The sequence below is a fragment of the Plectropomus leopardus genome, chromosome 16, assembly GCF_008729295.1.
Source record: "Plectropomus leopardus isolate mb chromosome 16, YSFRI_Pleo_2.0, whole genome shotgun sequence".
NCBI classification, from domain to species: Eukaryota; Metazoa; Chordata; class Actinopteri; order Perciformes; family Serranidae; genus Plectropomus; species Plectropomus leopardus.
In genome coordinates, this window is record NC_056478.1 from 14,647,247 (window position 1) to 14,670,438 (window position 23,192).

Here is a 23,192-nt window from a genome sequence, read left to right on the forward strand (position 1 = left end):
TTGATGGAAAGATGGTTCGCTGGTTGGGATGAAGGTCGCCGTGGGAACAGCGGGATGAGCTACAAGTTGAGAGGAATCACACATGTATGCACCCATAAAGCCTACAAACACACCGCCACACAAGGCAAAGACGAAGGGAAAGCAGAGCGAAAGGCTCTGTGTCTGGGTAGAGCGGTGCCCAGTGTGCCTTGGGGCTTTGGACCAATTTCATGCCCCCATAAGCAATGAAACGCACAGACCCAGACACATACACACAGACATACACACTTGCTCACTGCTGGGCATTCTCTCTACCCAGCTACTCGAATTAGACGAGAAAAAGCATGGCACGTGGTGAGAGACGGAGAGGGACAGAAGAACAAAGATAAGCAAAAAGACAAATCTGCTACAGCATGCATTCACTAATGGTTGCAGCAGAGTGCTCTAACTATTCATACAAGGTTTTCCTTTCAGTGTTATTGGCTAAAGAGTGCATATTCAGCATTTTTGAGTCAACACGAAAACTTTTCAGTGATTATTTCTGAGAAAGTAGCTTAAATCTTTTTAAACTTTTCACAGAAAAGCATGCATGGGTTCTTTAATAAGACTGCACAATTTGCAAATGCACAATCACACTTTCATATTCAATAAGCTGTTGCTCACTCTGGGGGTTCAGCAGAGTGACGTCAAGTTAATTTGTGCAGCCTAAAATCACACACGTCTTTAGGTCCAGATAAAAGTATAGTATAGCATCAGTGTCGTGTGGATAAAAGTTGCAGATTGATTGATGAGTGGTATCAGTATATTATTTGTTGAAACTGGTTGGTGCGAGGTTGCTTAAGCATACCTCATATTTTGTTTTACAGTAAGAAAACATGATTGGATTTTTATATAATGATATGAAGAATTTTTGTTGGCATTTGTTGTTAAGTCGGTGCACAGTGTATCTGGGATGTGATCCAAAGGCCTTTAAAAAAAAAATCATCTTGAGTTAAAAGATTTAGGGGCATTTATTGGTAGAAATACCAAAATAAGAAAACCTGAAAATAAGAATCATTGTAGTTTTTGTTACCTTAGAGTGGACTGTCACGGTTGCATGGATGTGGAGAGTATAAATTTGTTTATAACAGTAATGGTTCCTGTCTTAACCAAGCTGTGCTGAGGAAATAAATACAAAAACCTTTGTACAGTTCAGTGCCTTGCTCAAGGATAAATCCCCAGTAGCTGTTGAGTTTTTCAGTTTTTCTCATATATGTCCAGCAGTCCAAATATTTGACCTAATAGATCTTGGTCATACATTCTTAGAGTACTATCTAAGTATCAGACCTAGACATCAAGTGCAACATGTTGAACATGTTGAATTTCAACAGAGCAGGTGGACGAGATTCATTGCTTTCTGCTGCTTGAAGTCAAACTGGGGCTATAGGTTTGTGGATGAGAGGTCCTCCAGAAACCTTTCTCTCTGGGTTACTGGGCCAGCAATCAAATTCTGACCTTTCATTTCGTCAGCTTAAGGTAGATACACCCCTGCCCACGACCTCAGAGTCAGATTTCACAAACTCCACACTCTCCACCTCAGGTTCATTTGCAAGATTCTTCTGTTAGCTCTTCAGCTCTCAAGTTTTTTACCGAATAAAACAAACTTGTCTAAAAAATATTTGGCTAAAGGTCAAGTCAGTTTGTGCACTGTCAGCAAACACATTGAGGCATGCTTATTAGATCGACCCGTATCTGCTGCTGCGCTCCGCAGGCATATCTGCTGACCCCCCGCCCTCCCCCACTCTCTCTTATAAAACCCAGGTGTGCAAACACAAAGGTTTACCTAGGCCTCATAAACGATAACAGATAAGACAAGAGCAGGGGAGAAATGAAAAGGAAGGAGGCCCAGCTCCTCAGATCCACAGTGACCTCCTAATCTGGGTTGTGACTTGGCCTAGTTTGTTCATCCCAAGTTGACAAGAGATGGAAAACTGTAAGTTCTTGTATAGATACAAGGCCTTTTATTGCCGCATTCTCTCATAAGTTAAGAACCGGATCAGTTAAGGTGACATCTGGTATCTACTTTGTAATCAGAAGGTCACAAGCTGGATATGAGCTGGATGGTCTGAGGAAGGTCTCAAGGCATCAGCTACTACAACTAGACTAAGAGGCTACATCCACACTAATAAGTTTTCATTTTAAAACTGTGCTGCAGAACAGAAATCATCTCCATACACGAGCGTTTTAGCACCATTTTAGAAATAATTTTGGCCCATTACTATAGCAATGGCGAAAACTAAGATCAGAGATTTTTTTTGCTTGGACTGACATGAGGTGTAAATGTCCTTGCAAAGCAAACATGGCAATATATCAAAGCAGTATTGGGAGGATGTAAATGTCATCATCCACCCATGTCTGTGAGGGCTCGCTTGCACCGTATGTGGAAGTCCATGTGCAGCCCATTTTTGCTGACTGTGGGCATAGCAAGCATGCAGACTGCGCATGCTCCAATCTCTCAGTTCAGTCCAAAACACTGCTGTCAAGCCAGCCGCTGCACTATGGCGAAGTAAGTTTTTAGTTGGATTCTCGGCAGAGATTCACTTTGGACCCAGGAGCATCTTTAGTTTTACTTTTGCCTGATGTCTGTTATAGGAGGACCTCTCAGCCCTCCCGTTTAATGCCGGGCGCTGACGTGGACCATCAATTTTACTATAAAAAGAACAGCATGCACATGCTCGTGACTGTAACTATCCACAAACGTTTAATGCTAAAAGTATATCCGAGCCTTAAGTTACGTATGCAACAAGGATGAAATCACAAAATGTAGGTGGGTTTAGCTAGAATGTTTTGACTTGACATTATGACTAATAAGACCCAATCGGGAAGAGAAGTGTGTGCATCATCGTTTTCAAAAGTCTTTTTCTGCCTATCCAGACTAAATTGCAATCCTGGAGTTTTCAAACTAGAACAGGGGTTTCTGAGGATACCGTGTTGCTTTAGCCTGAATGGCAAAGCTAAAATTTTAACCTCGTAGTTGTAGATAAACGGTAATAGACCACCAGAGTTACTGTAATTCATCCTGTGGGGAATATGAATGTGTGCACCACAATTTGTGGCAATCCATTCAAGTGTTGGTGAGATGTTTTACTCAAAACCACAATACCAACCTTATAATGTAACAAAAGGAAAGGTCAGAGTATCACCAAAATCATCATCATCATCATTACATCAATTTATTGTCCGTGAACCTTGAATGTCTGTACATGAAAATGTACCAATTTAACCAGCAGATGCTGAGATATTTTACAGGATACGTGAAAAGTTTAAAAAGTGTTTGGTATGGCTGAACCAAAAGATGAGAGACAATGACTAGAAGCAACAGATCTCAGATCCAGTTTTCAGCTCACAGCGCCCCAGCGCAGATGGTTTCCAGCTTTTAAAGAGTGACTCGAGAAAGAAAAATTGTCTAATTGAAACTCTATCCCTGGCGTGTTTTCTCTTTACCCTTGCAGTTAGCCTCTCGTGCAAGCAGTGACATTGTCAAATTTAGTACATGTGGAAAACATAAATTACACAAGACAAACAAAGAGGGATTTTTCGCATACATGAACAGAAACGAAGACAAACGCTGTTTGATGTAACTTCAGCTGCCATCGGCCCTTTGTTTCTGTTTCAGTGTTCAGTGGCTAAAGCAGGCTCAACAATGGCTTGCCTTCATCCCACAGTAACCCGCCTCCACATGCACACACATACACACTCACAAGTCCAGGGCCATAGTTGTGACTTCATGAAGAGCGGGATTAGTGCTAAGAGGCTGGTGTGTGTGGGACCTTGAGGCCCGACTAACACAATGGACTGCGAACTGCCAGATTCATGCAAACATCTGAGCAGGCCTCGAAAGACTAAAACACACACAAGCGCGCGCGCGCACACACACACGCACAGATGGACTGTATTCTCTGCAGACAAATCACCAAAGGGAAATTATGGGAACTATTATCAGATACCCAGAAAGAGCTAAAAACATAATTCCTTTGTTTTAATGATGCATGGAGGATGTGGAACATTGGAGCCCAGCATGTGTACAGCAACACATCTTGAGCTGTGTAATTCATACCAGAAACTGACACGCTTTGCATGTGTGACTCTGACCTATAGGATTTCACAGAGACAAGAGAATCCTGTGTGTCCAGATAGAAAGCCTGTGGGTTGAACAGGTGGCTGGCAGGCTGGCTGCTTGATGGCACTCTCAATCTTTGCTTATCAAATCTGGGAGTGCGGACTCTGTGGTTGGAGAGCTTCCACCCGTAACACTGGAGCCTACAGAGTATGTAAAACTGCACTCTGGCTACACAAAATGGTAAAATGCTTTGGGCTTTTTGGACAACAGACTACACTATGGACATCAAATCTATGAACACTTGTTGATTTCTCAGAAACTGGTAACTTCCTGCAACAACTTTAACAATCAGTGACTGATGGGTTGTGAGGGAGTCAGTGGCTGGTTCTAGCCTCTAAAATGTCTTTGTCTTTTGTGATAGCGAAACTGATATCTTAACGTTTAGAAATGTTGTTCGGACATAAGCATGGCAACAGCAATTTACTTATTTTGAGCCATTTTTTAAAATAAATTCTCAATTGTTAGGATATGCTACTTTTCTGTCTCTTAACCGAATGTCCGACCTAACTGCCAGAATAAACGTTGGCATTGTACATTTCTGCAAACCACAGATATGTAACTGTTATCATGTAAAGGATATGTTGAAACATAATGTTTCAACAACATTGTGGTTAACGTGTAGTCATGCTTAGGCACAAAAAACACTTGGTTATGGTTTGAGAAAGATCATTTTTCTCTTGAAATAACCGCTGTGGGTGAAGTCACCACTAGAAATGTCGCCAGTCTCTCACCAAAACACAACCAGTTTTGGTGACACTGTACCTGCTGAAAATGCTGCCAGTGTCTCGCTAAAAAAACATGGCTTTGGTGGCACAAGCAGCATTGGCAATGTAACCGATGTCTTGCTAAAACAAAAACTAAAAAACAATTTGGGTTGCACAAACGACCCCAGAAATCCCACCAATGTCTTGCTAAAAAGCCCTTGCTTTTGGTGGCAAAATCGCCTCTGGAAATGCGACCAATGCTTCGCGATGAAAAGCAACCGGTTTGTCGGTTTTGTTGGACATTTTTACCAATTTTTTGTCATTTTATTGAAAACATTATGAAGCGGTTAACTGAGTGAATAATAAACAAATTAATCAATAATGAAAATAATTGTATATTTGAGGCCTAAGTTCTGTATTTATTGATTTTGGTGATGATGACGAAGCAGTCATGTTTTTAAACTGAATTTCCCAGACATAACTTTACAGCATGGTGAGTGTTGTGTCATCCATTTCTTCAAATTTTCCACTCATGAAATAGGTAAGTGGTGCCCTTTTTGTTGTCTGTTCTGCGGTAATGGCCACCACCTCTCATGCTCCCTGCTGAGTTCTTTGTGTTTTCCAGACATCCTTTTGTGTCTGACAGAAACATGAAACGCACCACTTCCTGTGCGGTGCTGGAGTTTTCCCGGGAAATACCGACCTGAGTCACCTCACATTAAAGGTTTAGAGCAGCAACTCTAAAAGCTTTGATGAATTGGGGACTGTCCTGATGACATAGTGTTTAAGACCCGTGACCTCAACATGCCCAGTTCGCTTCTGCCCGGAGATCTTTGATGCATGTTGTACCACCCTCTTACCCCTTGTTTGCGGTCTTTATCTCTAATTTTAACTGGCCAATGAAGACAAAAAGGTCTAAAAAGCCTTTATGTTTTGTATTTGGGTTACAGAAAGACTTCACATCACTTTCACCCCGACCCCCCATTCGCCACCTTTCTTCTTCTGCTGTCTCCCTCCTCTGACACAGAAAGCTTTATTGTAGTCAATTAAATGTTAATCAGGAACAGTAGCTCAGCCCGTCCTTTGCAGACTCAGTGATGCCAGATAGGTGGAGTGGTGTAATTGAAAGAGACAGGCTCAGAAGAAAACAAATTAAAGTTTAAAAGCCAGGAGTCGCATTGGTGAGCCAGATTCAGAGATGATCTCTTCAAATCAGCCGCGTGCTGATGACTGTTGACAGAGCTCGGATGATAACGGAGGACAGAGAATGAAATCTTCACCTGCTTTACATCCCGAAAAAATACCCAAAAACATATCCACTTGAATTCCTGCTTCAAGAAATACAAACAAAGTATGTCTGAGCAACAAGAGTGTGTGTGTGTGTGTGTGAGAGAGAGAGAGAGAGAGAGAGAGAGAGAGATGGTGTGTATGGTGGTGGAGAGTCGATTACAGAGAAGACGGCCGTGAGGCGAGGGGCCCACTTCAGCAATGTGGTTATCGGAGAAACTGAGAAGTAAGGCCAGAATGGGAGTTATGTGCAGTCTGACTGTATATCTGTCTGTGTGTGTGTGTGTGTGTGTGTGTGTGTGTGTGTGTGTGTGTGTGCGTGCGCAAAGGGGGAGGGGAGACGCCTTCAGTGGGTCACTCTGTTATCAGCTGTCACCCAAACAGCGAGTCATCCCCCCACCTGCTTGACAACTTATCAGTTGCTATGGAGACAAACAAGTAACAGACCCCCTCCCTTGCCCTGTTGACATAAGTATGCATGCTTTTATGCATGTAGTCGTATGAACACATATACACATTTTGAGATGAGGGGACGGCAGTCATATGGATAGTCATTAACTGTGTTCTAGACTCCTAAAGACTTTTCCTTTTCTGCTCAGTGAGACTTCCTGTGCTCCGCTGCTCATTTCCTGTATGATATAAACAAAATAAAAGCCCATCATTTTGTTTGCTCTATCTGTACAGAAATTGGTTGGGTGACAGCAGGTGGAGGAGGAAGGAGATGAAGGAGAAAAATCTAGATGACACAGTTGATGTCATTGTCCCACCAGATAGACAAATTCAAGTTACAAGTTTATGTGAAGGAACAGTTTGATATTTTGGTTAATATGTGTATTTGCTTTCTTGCCGACAGTCAAAAGGGAAGATTGACACCAGTCTCAGGTCTCTCTGGGGGTTGGGTAGGGGTACGGGGGGGTCTAAAGAAAATATTAATAACACAGGGGAAGGTGTTGCTTTTTAATAAACTGACAGAACATTCTGCCCCCTCCTCCTCATGCTAGTTATTTTCATATAACCCTTCTTTAACCTGGCTCTGTCCAAAGAAAAAAAAAAACAAACAAACAAAAAAAAAAAACCCCAAAGTGTGAAAACAATATTTGCCAAACTGTTTCAGTCTCAGCTGGTTGCTGGGCGACGGGTACATAACCTCTTGTATAACCACAGCTTGTTGTTTTTACACTTCAGATCAAACAAATGAGATATAACATGAAATTTAAAGGTGCTGTTGATTTGTTTATCTTCCTTTGAGCCAAGCAAACTGTTTCCCTGTTTCCAGTCTTTATAGTAAGCAAAGCTAACTGGCAGCTGGCTCCTACCACATATTTGTGGTGCACATGTTAGAGCTGTATCTGTCTTCTTTATGTAATTCTTGGCAGAAAAGCAATACTTTTCAAAATGTCAAGCTATTTTTTGAAGTTCTACACATTTACTGTATAAGAAAGTTCCTGGAGCTCACTTGAGCCCTGAAGGTGCAACACACTATGGACATAATCCTGGCAACTCCTCAGTCCCCTCACTGTCAAAGCCGCTTGTAACTCATAAAATAACTTGCATACAGTTGTGCAGATGCATCACTGTAATACTCAGCAAATTCACTTTCACATCTCTGTAAGCATGTGTGCTTGCTTAATAAACACTGGTACTTTGGGCGCGCTGATTGATTTATACCTCAGACAAAAATATACTTCTGCAAACAGCGTGTGCAGACGTGTGCAGAGTTATGTTTTTTTTCGCCTGTGAGTACTTTTGTTTTGCATATGTGTATTTGCAGCGATATCTTTTTTTAGACGGAGCAAACTGAGCTAAGGACGACATGTAATTGCAGGTTTCCTCGAAGTTTTATTTATTTTTCCAGTGGCAGACAGACAGTATGTCTTGGAGAGACATGTCCATAGCAAGATTTTCCAGTCAGACTGGTATTTCTGTGTTCTTTCTTACATCACTAAAACTTTTCTGCCACTTGTAATTTACTGATCCTGTTGAAGAAAATTGCTCTTTGCCTGACCTTTCTCCAGAGAGGTCAGAGGTCAGAGTCAACTACAGAACAGTAAGCCTTGAGCCGGGAGGATTTGACCTGGTGCTCCAGTTAAACACTAGTCTCTAACCACTGGACAAACCACCACAGTCCTCTGCTCATACTGAGCTTGTGTGTTGTGTTTGAAGTTAAAAAAGATATTTTCCTTCTGTATATCCCCTCTTTGTTTTGGGTTTCTAAGGAATAACAATGCATTTCTTGCCTGCAACTTCAGCTATGCATTTTGCTGCAGTTATCTGGCTCGAGCACTAGCTTCATGCAGCAACAGTTGAAAAGATCAGTGTTATCTGATGTTGTATACCAAGCGGTAGCTTTGCAGTGTGAGGGCACTTTGATAGAGGGATTAAAAATATCAGTGATTGAACAGACCCCCGGAAAGATACTGAAACATGACATTTCTGCTCCAGTTTTCTACAGTAATGAACTAGTTTAAGTTAATCTTCTGGGACATTTCCACCTGTGATTTGTTATCATGTGGGGTGCAGAAAATTATAGCATCAGCATAACCAGTCCGGCTCACTATCACTAATAGGGTGAATATTACAAAATGTAACATTTTTGCATTTTAACACAGGGTTTGAACTAAAGCAAACTAGCTAACATGCCTCCCCACCGCTGCCTTAAAATATTCAAGATAAGTACTAGTTAAAGTTTGACTCTATTTGCTTTCTTTTGTGGGTTTTCAAATATATATTTGAAATAATAACTTGCAGGGACAGTTTGGACCTTTTGAAATAAAGTTCTTCTCATATAGTTTTCCATTGTCAGTGTATTTATTTTGGAAAAGCAGACAGGGGTGCCAGCACAGAGGTGCAGCATTGTGCTGCTGTGGACGGGGGCAGCAGCAAAATGTATTTTAGACACTGAAAAAGCACCACTATTTATTTAAGTTTTATTTTGAGTATTATCACCGCTTTACCACACTGGGGGGTTTATATACAGCAGTGTCATCATGCACGTTGCAATTTTTTTTAAAAGGGCTTATTTGAAAGGGAAAATGTATATATGAATGTATGTCCCTCCAGAACTCACTGAACATGAGGCAGAACTCTAGTTAAAATCCAGCCCCCATCTTTAGTGTGTAATCAGTGTGTACTTTAGATGCTATCAAGGACGGGGCATGTGCAGGCAGCTGGTTTCTCTCTTGCTGTGTGCGTGTGTCTGTTCAGCACATGCAGACACACACAAAACACACAACATATAAATCCTATGACCCATCTGCCCTCAACTATCATCATCATGTAGCGCAATAATGTCTCAAATCTGCCTTGAACTTTGGGATTTCTGCCAACATCTCATCCCAGCTGGGCCACATCGAGGTTTTAAGACTATTCATTTCTTTTACAATCTACATATTTTCACAGCGACTAAAACAACAGCGAGGCCGTAATGTCTCAAGTGTCTCAAAAAGTGCTGCAGTGTGACCATGATGGCCACAAAAAGACAAGGAGGAATCGAGGGGGTGTAACAAGAGCAGAGGCCCAAGATTTATCTCTATTCATTAGAGCCCACAACAGATTTCAAGAGTTGTGCTTCAGAGGAGCAGCGACAAGCTACAGGGGGACGGCTTGTTTTTACTCACTACAGTGTTTTACATCCAGACAAATGAGGGAGCTGGCAGCAAAATAATGAGGGATGGTGTGTGAGAGAAAGAGTGTAGTGAAAAAGAGGAGTGAGAACGATGAAAGAGAGACAGAAACTGTGAAAGCGGGCTAGCCTTTAGCCAAGAACAGGCTCTTAAAAATTAATACAGTGATCTGAATTCATCCCGAGCGCATTGAATAATTGAGAAGTGTCTTTGAGGAGAACAGATCGTGCAGAGTGTGACATGGTTGGGATGGTGAGGACGCCAATAATGTTGGGAAAACCAATGAAAGAGACAAAAATCTGCTTTTCTATCCTTCTTTCTTGCAGTAACAAATACACACACAAACACACAGGAGACTTCAAAACAGAAAAGTCATCTAGATTACCATATGTCTTTGTGCTAAGCTAAGCTAACGTGCTGCTGGAGAGAGCTTCATGCTTATTGTACACATGAGAGTGAGAGACATGAGTGTTATCGATCAAATGCTCGCTGCTGCTCTTTTGGCTGAATGGGTGCAAATCCTGCTAGTTATGGGCAAAAATGAACAAACATGTCTTTTTGAAGTAGTCCTTTTTTTTCTTTGTTTAATTGGTCATGTATATACAGGCTCAGCTTCTGAGTGCTAATGAGTCCTCGACTTTTCCCTCTCTCTGTTATCGTAGGTTGCCGTTTACCCTGCCTGACACAGTGAGTGGACGAGAAACAATCAAATCGGACACGAGCCGAGACCTCCACGAGGATGCATTCACATACTGTTTTGATGGTCAATCTTCTGACTTGGGTAAGTTCATGAGCTTTAAGTTATAATGTGACAAACAGCATTGACGTTAAAAAGAGGTTCTGTACTTAATTGTTCAGAGTGTTTAAACAATATATTGATAATGACAAGCAAACGCATAAGGTGAGACTTAAAATATGATTGCGAGCTAATTTTTCGGATTGTTTCACATGAATGCAGCATAAGTCTGCGGAGGTAACTGGGCGTCTGCTACTTGCTTCTCAAATACCAAGTCAGCTAAATGTCAGTGACATTTCTGCAACATTGTATTGAGCGTACATAGTCTACCCACATACAAAAGGGATGCTGAATCAAAAAATGAATCTTGCATCTTAAATAATGTAAACTCATATATGATGACTGGTTATGCGTTAACAAGTTTTGTTGGGCAGGCAGCAATAATTGTTGGACGTGCAAGTACTATAACGGACTGTCGGGGAAAAACTGACATCATAGTTGGTCAAAAATATTGATGCATTTACATGTATCTGTCACTGTTACAGACATGCTAACAAAAACAATCACGTCCAGGTAGACAATTGGCAATTGCGGAGAGCTGTAAAATCGTTAATTTTGTTAATTTCTGTTGTCATTTTAAGTTGTAACTGTCACGTTTAAAATTTATAGTTAAACATAGTAGTCTGACCTATATGACGTCTCTGCTTTGCTTATTTTATTTACTTTGCTGCCTGGCTAGATTTTTTTTTATAAAATCTACTGGCATGAAAGCTAAACAGAGTAGTGCTATGGATGCGGGCCATAGAAAAATGTATTTTAGCCACCTAAAAAAAAAAATCAATATCAATTTAAGTATCAGACCAGCAACGGCAGTATTCTGTTTTGTAAAATTACTGGTTTTGTCGATGGAGTGTGGTGGCTGTCTCGTAGACAGCCTTCAAAGAAGAGTGGAGGCTGTTATAACTGAACATCAATGTAAATTGTTTTGGAATGAGATTGTGCTCATGTGTCCACATACTTTTGGCCATATGGGGTAATTTTCAGATATAAAATTGAGATGCAGCGAAACTCCTCAGGCACCTAAAGAAAAAACGTGTTCATTGATTGGAAATGGAAGTAGAACAGAGCCCGGGGGTTTCCCTCCACACAGAGGTTGACTGCTCGGGGTGACACTATTCAGACTTGGAGGGGTGTCTGGAGCTGGTGTGTTCCCATAACCCATCGCCCCCTTTAGCCTCACACACCCACAAACCCCTCTATTGGGAATCACAGCCAGAGGGCAGTTGTAATACACCAATTTGGAGCAAAGCTTGTTAATTTACTCCCTTAGCTCCCCCTCCCCTCGCCTCCTTCTACTGTCTTCACGCCCCCCGACCCCCTCCACTCCCCTTTTTATTGCCTTTTTGCTTCAGTTCCTTCAGCTCGGCACAGTGCCAGCTCAATCTGAGGGGCCTCCTGATTGTGCTCTGAGTACCTGAGTGCACATTCAAAGAGCAACTTTTCCCCAGCTAATCTTTTTTTATTATTATTTTTAAGTTTTAGTATTTTCCTTTCTATAATTTCAGCACTAGTCATCTTATGTATAGACTTCAGATAATGCTTACAAGTTTAAATTCCAGCCATGTCTTGCAGGGATATTTATGACTCTGGGATCTTATCACAAGTAAAGCTCTCCCCGCTCTCCATTGATTGACAGCCAGTGAAAGGATTAATGTTTTCTTCTCCTTTTTGTCAACCCTCATTGTGCTCTGGTAGGAACAATAAATAATTTCAGCCCCAAAGAATCAACACTTTCAGCGTGCTAGGCCATTAAAATGATAATCAACATGCCCAGCGGGCTTATGGGGGCCTGTTTTCCATACGCCTCCAGACAAAGTCACATGGGGGAATGCGTGCAGAGTCGTGCCGTAGCCTCTGTGTCAGCGTCTCTGTGTGCCAGGGATGAACCTCTGCTTTTGGGTCTCTTTGTAAAGTAAAGGATCAAATGAGAAAAGGTGTGTTTAACCCTTATGACCCACTGGCTTATTGGTTGAGCTGCACATGAAGTACCTGCAAGTAGCCATCAGTTAAACAGGATGTAATGCCTAAGGTACATATTTAACAACATGTTGACACTCAGCCTTAGGGGTCTTAAAGATAAAAGTAATCTCATAAATGAATTCTTAAGAGTTATACTAATCTCAGACCCCGGTATAAATTAAGCAGCAGAGGCTCACTGTCATGAACACTAGTGATAAGCCTGAACATGACGGGGCGAGTGTGCGATATATGTCTGAGCATGTCTGTCTGCACGGGAATGTATACACACTTCAACGGTCAACTTGAGGTAGAAAGAACTATATGTACCCTGGATTTGAGTGAGTGTGGCCTATAAAACCTCATAAATGAGAATATCAGACTTGTGTGTGTGTGTGTGTGTGTGTGTGTGTGTGTGTGTGTGTGTGTGTGTGTGTGTGTGTGTGTGTCATTGTGACATAATCAGGTTTTTGATGGGCAGCTGCTGGGAACAGGGAGCCTGTAACAGCAGGGTTAAGTAACAGTGGAGCACAAAGTTCACTGCAGCCAGAAATACTTGCACACACACAGATACACCTGCCTGCACACACAGATACACACAAGTGTACCTAATCTTTCAATTATGCAAAGACACACAGGTGAAAGACTCACACACACACACACACTCACACAGAGCGTTGCAGGCATGTTTACAGGTGCTATTTTTGAGATGCAGCCCGTCACTCCCTCGCCATACCAGAGCTTTGCTTAGTACACATTTCAGCAGCTCCAGACCAGACCTGCCCCTCTAGGAAAGGGCGTAGGTTTCGTTTCAATACACACACATACTAAACGGGGGGTTTGTGGGTCCTCCACTAAAAAATTTGGCATCAAATACTTAATTACCTGCCTTCTGGAGAATATTTTATGCACCAATTGTGCCTTTTCTGCATCAATTAATGTCACAAATGTCTAATTTTGTCAGAAAATAAGTCCTCTATAATGTCAGTGTCTTATTGGGGGGACTGCGCACATATTGTAAATATTGAGGGGGGTGTGTCCCCTACATCCCCTCTGAAATGTACATCTAAGCTTCCAAGATAGAACTACCTGCTAGAAAACTAACACAGGCGGTGTTGGTGCAATGTTAGGTACTACAAAAGGCAGACCCCTCCAACACCTAAGACAATAAACTCTTAACAGCACACAATAATGATTTGTATTTGATTTGTTCATCATGACTGATATAAGTCAGAATGTGTAACTGAAAAGACTACAGCTACGACTAAAGTGCCTTAATAAAAAAAAGTTTAAAACTGGCAAAAATTTGATTTAAATCTGGAACTATCTTACAGAATAAATCAGCTTGCTTGTGATGCATTTATTTCTAGTTGGCAGCACTGTAGTTTGATAAGAAAGTAAAATTAGGATTAAATCATAATTGACTTAGTGTACATTGAGTTCTCCATTGTGTAAGAACAAGTAAATGACCAAACATTGTGTTACTATTTTAAGCTTGTACATTGGCTCTTCTTGGTTAATGACAATCTAAGGTGATAAAAGATTTCCTGGTGTTATTCTTGGCTGTCTTAACCTACTTTTACCAGGGCTAATGGTTAACTGACAAAGATATGAAATAGAATGACGTAAGCGGGAACCTGGGAGAGAAACCCAGGGGGATTACCAGGATTTGCTCAGCAAATCTCCTCAACAAAGGTGCCCTGGCTGCATGAAACTGTAGGTGTTCAAACCGGGCTCTGTGTGGAGGTGAAACCCAAGAGTCTCTGAGAGGGAAATGGAGAGCTAAGGGGCAGTGAACAAGGGTCTGTAGAAAGGTAGTCCTCTAAACACCTGGCTCTGTAGGCTGTCTTTGGTTTCATTGGCTTTTTCACTAAAACCTAACTGCAGCGTGTGACATGCTCCGGCCTTAAAGGTCCAGTGTGTAAGATTTAGGTGCATCTACTGGCAGAAATGGAATATAATATTCCTAACTATAGTTGTTTTCATTCTTTTATAATGATCTGAAAATAAGAATTGTTGTGTTTTTGCTACCTTGTATCTACATACGAAGCAGGTCCACTTCCTTTAAGTACACAATGTTGTAGTAGCTCACAACTTTGGACGTATAAAGAGAAATGGATACAGCGTTGGAGGCGGGGCCCTATTTATTCTTATAAAGTTGCTCAGTGGTGTATTTAGCAAAAACAAAAAAACAAACCCAAAACTTGATTCCCGCATTATGAAATTACTCTGTTCCTCTGCATTATTGGGCCCATTGAGCAGGCGCACGAGACTTACAGTGGTCAAGTGGCTACCTTCCAGTTTAACACTCCTCTATCTTGAATAGGGATAAATTATTTAAGTGTGCGGCTCCACTAAAATTTCAAAATGTTAACGGACCAAATGGTTCAAATCCCAACAGCAAGTCACTCTGCGGAGGTTGTGGCGCTCAAAAAAATGTATCCATTGATTTACAGGCGCCTCATTTACAATATAAGTCTATGAGAAAATGTCATTTTTGGGGCCCAATGGCATCATGTCACAGACCTGGACGTTGTAATTTCACGTTTGGCCAGTATGAAAATTGGCTTCAAAGCCTAGCGCTGTTCCTGGGGGCTTGGGGTTTGGCATTTTGGCCATCGCCATCTTGTTTTTTTGCAGCCAGAAGTGACCATATTTGAACAGGAGAAGTTTCTGTTGGTTGCAGTCTGTAACCTCACCGCTAGATGCCAGTAAATCCTCCTAATCCTTTAATGCTGAGAGACGTGCTTTGGAACTGCAGAGATGTATCATCCGAAAAAAAAAAAAGAAAATACCTAAACTAATTTGACTTACTGTGTGTTGCCACAACTCTGTGTTTGAAAAAGAAAAACAAGAGTCTAATGAAAAGAGTCTCTTATAAAAAAAAACTAAAAAAGGCCGCGAGCTGCAGCCGAGATTTATTGACAGACCATGCGTAACACTAAACCACCGGCAGCCTGGCCCTCATGCCCGAAATTCCAGGAGTAACAGCCCTGCATGGTGATGGTGAACCCGGCCTTGACTTGGGGCTGCACACACAGCCTCCCTCTTTGCTCTCCACTGAAGCGTATCACATAGCAAAACTTGAGAAGCCCTGACAAAATATGGCCTATAGGCTCCACGCCCCACGGGACTGGTCCTTCAGCCTCTGATGGGTGTTAATCTCTGCTCTCTGACCTTCTGCACCTCTCTCCTATCCCGTCTCTTTTTGCGGGCCCCCGCATATGTCTTATGAGTGACCACATAGCTGCCTTTAAAAGAAAAGCTTTACCCTTAACAGCTCACCTAAACTCACGCAGTAGTTATGTAATCCCCCCATGGCAGGATCAGCAACCTTGGCAGTTGCATACCTGACCCAGGGGACGGATCCCTGCCAAAGTTTACATAACAAATGGCACTGTAGTTACAGCAGCATGGTGAAAATGTATATATAAAAGCAAAAAACATAACTTTAATCCTATTCACTACCACATAAAGTCTACTGTGAGTGGATGTTTTTAACAGTGGAGGTTATGGCTTCAAGCATCAGCAGGGAATTTTTTTTCAATGCACAGCATTATTGTTAAATCGTTTTGTTTACATCCAGCTCCTTGTCCTATTAGTGGATTAACTGCTGTTCAGTAAACTGTCTTATGTAATTGTATCATTCTCTGAGTCTTAAACAGGGTTGCATCACTCAAAATAGGCTACTGTGTTTCCAGACAAACCGGTTACAACGTTTCTGTTTGCTCTAATTCCAGCCATGTGACTGTGAATGGCCTCAGAGGAATATTATGCACACCAGAAACGTCACATAAAGAAGACAAAAGGGCATGCATCTGATGCCATTTTAATCAAAACTCCCACTATTAAATGTCTGGGAATAAATGCAAAATGTCACGTTTTGGTCAATTTATGAGATAATTACGTGCAGGTCACCAAACCCCACGCTGCTTAAAGAGATTAATGATCCTAAATGCCTCCCTGATGTGATTTTTTCTCTCATTTGCTCCACGTTTTCGGACTGATGTGTAATTTCCATTAGAATGATAATGAGAGGTATAATGAGAGCCAGATTTCCCAAATAGACACTCGTAAAAAAAAACGCGACTGCGCTGGTTTAATCGTGTGCGTGTGAATGTGTCTGTGTGGGTACGTCAGTGGGTTTACAAGCCACATGCTTTTTGTTTTTGTTTTGATGGAGGAAGGAGGGGGGCTGGGTGAGAGAGTGGGGACTCTTACCTTCCAGCCTGCGGAGCTGTTGCTGTCGCCTTTGTCTTTGAAATAGGGGATGGATCTCACCATCCAGTCATAAATTTGGGACAATGTCAGTCGCTTGTCCGGCGCGCTCTCAATGGCTTTGGTTATCAGGTCGGCGTATGAGAGGTTCCCCCAGGCGTTGCGGCGAGATGATGCTTTCCTCGGGGTCTGCTGGGCGGCCAGGCTGCTGGGGGTCAGCGCGCCGGAGGTGGCCGCCGGGGAGTGCGCGGAGAGCGGGGAGCCTCCGCTCTCCTGGCCGGGGGAGGAGAGCGCTCCATCGGCCGCGGGGCTGCTGCTGCTCTGGTCCTCCGCCGCCAAGCCAGAGCCATTAACACTGACGGCTGTTGGGGTGGTTGAATCGTCTTCATCATCCTCTTCCTCAGGTATAATATCTGTGTCATTACTCTCCGGTTTCACCGCGTTTGACTCCGGTCGTGGTAGCGGCCAGGTGCAAGATCTGGGCCGCTTCTGGGGCTCGAAGTCCGGGTCGATGACCACGTCTAAGTCCGGGAGTGGAGCCTCAGCCATGTTCTCCTGCTCCGGTCACAATCTCGCCCCCACTGCCAGGTAATAAAGTTACAAGACAAGAAATGAGGAGCTGTCAAAGTCGCGTCCCATGAATGCGCGTTCCCGTCCTTTGTTGCTATTCCAACAGGGCCACGAGCAACTTAGTTATTAACGCCTGTTGAGGACAGAAAGACAGAAAAAATAACACAATCGGTTAGAGCCAAGTTAAAATAAAACCGAACAGACACAACACGGCAGCTGGCTGAGTGCATAATCTATTTCTGTGAATCAAGCTACAATAAACTACTGTAAAAACAACAAAATTAAGCAATTCGCTGTTTTATTTATTATAAAACACTTGATCATTAATAGGAGTTCTACACAAAATCCCATCCTGGTGCAAGGGTATGAATCCACCCACCAGAGATCAATGGCTGAGGAGAAAGTGCTCAAACCTCATTTCTCTGGGAAATAAATCCTCTAAATGAAATACCTTGCACGGCCAGTCACTTGCGGTCCGTGGTACCAAAAATCCAAGAAAACCCGAATAGACTAGATCCCGGATTGTCCACTTCCAGATGCCATCTTGACTCTTTTCCTCTTTCACTCCTCAAGTGCGCTCCGCGATACGGAGGTAGGATGTATGCAGGGCAAGTCAGTGTCGATGTGGAATAAGACTGCCACCTCACTCTGGGTTACTACTGTATCTCGATTTGCTCTCCACACACACGATCTCACTTACACACATACACACACACTTACGTACATACACAGACACGCGCATGCAAGTCGATCAAGGGCCAGCCCCCTGGATCCTCTGCATGGGATCGCCTTTTAAAGAGACACTGCAGTCCAACAGGACGGAGCTGTCTGAGCGCAGGTGGAAGCTGGGACACAGGACACGTCCTGACATGTTGAGCGACATAACAATAGCAGACAGGGAGAACCATTAAAGTTTAGTAATGTATAAATGTTAGAAAGATTTTTAATGTCCCAGTCGGATAAAGCTGGTAAAATGGACCAAATTTTAGTTTTCAGCACACATATTTGTGTAACTGTCGCTGCAGGTGTGCTACAGGTTTCTACTTTGTTAGAATCAATTCACTCGGATTTTTAAAAAAAAGCAGTTTAGGATTGCAACTAGCAGTTATGTTCTTTATTAATTAATATGTCTGTTATTTTCTCAATTAATTGATTGATTGGTGGCCCATATAAGCAAGCAAACTTGTAGTACCATGCAAATAATTGTACATATTTAATATATTTCTATTTCTTGTAGGCCTACATCATTTATCTCTCCTATACCTTTATTTTTCTTATTTTATTTTTTAAATTATATTTAATTTTATATATTGTAGCATAATGCACTTTTTTTTTTGCACATTTGGTGTTTCTTTTATACACATATAACTTCTCCATGTTCATCTGGAGTATAAGAGCAACTGTAATGTCTCCCTATTTTCCCCTTAAGATAAATATCCTGAATCTAAATAATCTCAGAAAATTATACAAAAAAGTGAATCATATTTTCCTGGAGACCAAGTTGACATATTCAGATGTCTTGTTTTGTTCAGTGAAGTTTAATATCATACCCACTCCCATCTGATAGACAATGAGTGAGTTTTGGATATTTCACTTAAAAAAATATTTGATGATTATTTTCTTTTCAAAATAGTGTCCAATGTTCTGTCAGTTGACTAATTTATTGACCAATTGTTTAACGTCTAAAGCAGAATTTTCATGTGGTTAACTACAATGTTGAAGTAGAAATTGTGCTTTCAAAAAGACCTACATGTATCCAAAACCTTTGAAGAAATAATGTGTGCAATAATGTTTTTGCGGATTTAATCAGTAATTAGAGCCAAAATATCAGTAATCTAAGACAAAATATAAATAAAATAAAATAAATGCATTCATTTTTAAAACATTTTATATACTCTCGCTGCTTCAGTGTAATGGCTGATGGTGCCTTTAATCAGCGGAGCAGGTTGTCAGTCACGCCTGTCACGGCGCTCAGGCCACGCCCCCTCTCTGGAGTCCGTTCCCCCACACTCAGGATGACGTCACCTCGTTTATTAGCCAGAGATAAGGGCAGAAATCCTAGATGGTTCTCCATTCTGTAAGTGATGCTCTGGACCTCCCTCCTCCTCCTCCTCCTCCTCCTCCTCCTCCTCCTCCTGATCAAAACAGCCTCGTGTTCTTTGTTTGGAGGGTTGCCTGCCGTGCAAGGTGCGCGTCCATCTGCGCGTGCTTGTGGTATCTGTGCAGGAATGTGGGTTCGCAGCTGACCAAAACAGCATATCACTTTCTTATTACTGCATGGATTTATTGCATGTATATGGTGCTTTAATCCATATTTTATTTTTAATTTGTTATTCAAATAATATATTCTCGGATGTTATTGTTTGTTTTAGGCAAGAATTACATATCTTGTTGATTCCAAAACATAACTAAATGTGCTCTATATAACCCTTGTGCCTTTGTTTTTTGTGGGTATCTTCCTCACCGTATTCACATTCTACAAGCGGACACACGTGTTCTCCTAAAAGGTCGGGCATGTTAGTGTGACTGTGCTCATTGACACACATTTAACCGGGCAGATTGCAGGACAGGTTCATTTGCAGCAGCAGTGTGGAGTCTGTACTGTACAGGATTACAGGCAGATAGTCGGTACACGTACAACATATTGTGTGATGGTTTTTGTTCCCTTCACATCAAAGAGAATACCTGATGCAGCAGTTTGGCTCCTGCAGAGAGCTATACAGTTAACTGCTCACTGGATGTATAGAGAGGTTAGGATGTCTGAGTGTGTGTCTGTGTGTGTGCAGAAGTACTGTAAGAAACCAACTGTATCAGACTGCGATTTTTTAGTATGCATGAGTACATTCTTAGTACATTTCAAGGTAATTTAAAATATATGTACATTTTGCTATTGGTGATCGTTCAGTTAAGCATTGCATTTTTTTAAAACATTATATTCCATGATTAGGCAAGCTGCCGAGGTTGAAAATATTTTTTCAATATTATGTACAAGGCACGCCACTATTAACAACTAAAAAAATAAAAATAAATTAAATTAATTCTATATTGTTCCTGCCTTTGTACATGGGACTGCAGGAAATACAGTTTTTCGTTTTCTTATTAACCCCTTTTCTTATTTCCCCATTACTTTTATTAACCAGTATATAATAATACCAGTTTTTACTTGCTCTGAATCCTGGGTCTTCTTCAGACAGTCCTCACATTTACTGCAGGGGGCTCTCAATAATTTATCTTTATCAATACATTAAATTGTCTTTAAATTTAAAAACTAAAATGTGTCTGAAAATACACATTAACACGAACCTGCACCAGCTGTGCTTTCTCAACAATAACAATGGTATTATTATGGCAAAAAAAAAATTGCCATCTCTGTTTTATGGCGGCTGATCTCATTCTCTGCTCGGATGGTAAGGAGCTCCAGTACCTCATTATTTTCCCAATTTGTGGGCATCTGTACTTTGAGTAAGTTGCTAACTGCTACTAGCTGCTTTTAACATCTTTTACTTTGCACCCATCTGCTCACTGTCCCTTTTGTACAGACAACGTTTCGGCACTGTTTCTACCTTGGTTGCCGGCTCAAAGGTGGGACAACTCTGTTCCCCCATTACAGGATAGTACCTTTTATACAGAATGGTGAGGGCGGCATAACAGCGTCATATTCCTGCCTGGATCAGGCAGTGTAGAAGGGGCTTACTACACCTCAGAAACCACAGCCAAAGGTATAGAGGGTGATACCTCATCATGCTGCAACAACTGCTGCTGACTTAGCACTTACAGACAAGCTCAAATGAGAGAGGGCCCAAAAATATCCAGAGAATTATCTCTAGTCCAACTCAGTTTTATCAAATATATGTAGTAGGAGGTCCCGGCTCCGCCTCTCTTTCAGAAAAGGGGTCCTTGGCCTAAAAAAACGATGAAGGCCTCTGACATAGTGTTAAGATGTTTTTAGGTTTTCATTTTATATACCACAGCTTTGACTTTAATTTGCTTTTTCATTTGGGCACATATATGCACCTGCACATTTAAAGTAGCAGGCTGACGTATATTATTTCCAGTTGTCCTGACAAAAGTTCACTCAACGTGTCAATCAATGTCATGTGAACCAAATAGGTGTCAGACATGTTCCCGCAGTTCCCTGAAGCAGTATCTGTGTCAGCATAGATAAGCCAGCTTCACCCGAGGTGCCCCTCTGAGGGCCACAATAGCGTTGAACAAGGACACAAATTTATGCACAAGAGCAAGCAAACCAACACACAACCCAGAACAAGTTGTTTCATAACTCTTTTCTTTACCAAGGACTCATTTTACTCAACACCTTATGACTTTTTTCAGGTCCTAGTAACATAAATCTGCTTTCATAACTCGATCTCATCTGTGTTCACCGGATCTTCGAACATCAAAGTTTTACATATAAATTTAATTCACATTTAAGGGCATCTTCTGATTCGTCAGACATTACCTTATTTGGATGTAAAAGCAGAAGCCATAATACAATACTTTAACTGATAATTTAATGAGAAAGAGACAAAAATGAGCTGTTGTCCATTGTCCCCCCTGTCAGCATGGGGTATCAGGACTGTGGCCCAGGAAGGATGGCAACTGCGACCACCCCTCTAAGCCAGTGTGAATCATCCAATTAAGACAATCACAAAGCGCGGCGGCCATTTCTGTTTGTGCCTGATGTTTCCCCTTAAACAGCATAGTGCTCTGATTGGATTAGGGGCCTCGGCATAGGGCGTGATTGATTTTTCTTTAATTGAGAGTTATGGTGGAATGGGGGTCTTGCTACCCACTCAAACGCTTTTTAATGATACACTGCATGTGCATGCATCTGTGCACACACCCACACACTTGCACACACACTGAGACATTAACTGCCCATTAAATATTATAAGCTTTTGTATTTATTCTGTGCTGAGCAGCAACAGTACAAGAACACCAGACACTATGTTATATAACGCTCTTGGCTTGGATTCTGTAGGTGCTGCTCACTATTCTGACTGTCAGGGCGGACTGGTCCAGGCTGGAGTGGTGCACTAGGATGACCTCATCCTTAGATGGACGCAATAACAAACCATGTAGCAGTTGGTTACCCTCTGCTCCCACCTACTGGCAAATAGGTGGAAGTATCAAAACAACAAAGAAAGTAAAACGTACATCTGCAACTGAGATATACTGCAGATTAAGCTACGCAATGTGAGCACGTGTTATAGTGCCATCGCAGAGGAAGTGGTTCATCATTCAAGTCACACTGAAAATTTGTTTGCTGTTCAGTAAAACTACAGCTTGCAAAATTTGCATTTACAACTACTCCTTTGTCTGGTCTTAAAAACTGACAACATTAAGTTCTATTTGTTAGTTTCCTAAACACAGCTGTGCTAAATGCTGGTCCTGTATGTGTGTTTTGCCTTGAAAACCTATGATTTTTCAAATTGCAATATATATTGCAAACAAGAAAAATAATTGCAATACCAATTTTTTCCAATATCATTTAGACCTAGTGTATATAGTGTGTCTGAACGAGATTACCCAGTATCATTTAAATTATCTTACAGCTTTAAAGTTGTTATAAATCTGGAAGACAGGATATTAGTTTTTTCATTTTTCAAATTGAAGAGAGAATTAAAAAAGTATTCATTCCTCAGATGCAAAAAGAATATTCATTCAATGTAACAAAACAGTAAATGTTTTTTTTCCACATTGTGTGTAGAACTTAGGGGGATATATTTGCAAAAAGTGGAATATAAGATAATTGTGTTTTCTGTAGTTTATAATCACCTGAAAATAAGAATTGCTGTGTTTTGTTTATATTTACATAGGTCGTGGGTCCACCATATTGCTATAGGATTGGGATAGGTTTGCGTTTTCACCTCAGCCATCATAGTGAGCAGCCCCTCCGT

At 41.5% G+C, this 23,192-nt stretch overlaps 1 protein-coding gene across 1 annotated transcript in view; it reads right to left on the reverse strand.

The window, feature by feature from the left end:
* Nucleotides 1–17,968, reverse strand: part of foxo3b (forkhead box O3b) — a 58,256-nt gene extending 40,288 nt beyond the window's left edge. The window contains exons 1-2 of the mRNA XM_042503044.1: nt 17,744–17,968; nt 16,726–17,425 (exon numbers count right to left, since the gene is read on the reverse strand). Coding sequence (XP_042358978.1) covers nt 16,726–17,271 — 546 coding nt within the window. The 5' untranslated portion in view covers nt 17,272–17,425; nt 17,744–17,968. The remainder of the gene's footprint in view (nt 1–16,725; nt 17,426–17,743) is intronic.
* Nucleotides 17,969–23,192: the final 5,224 nt, after the last annotated feature.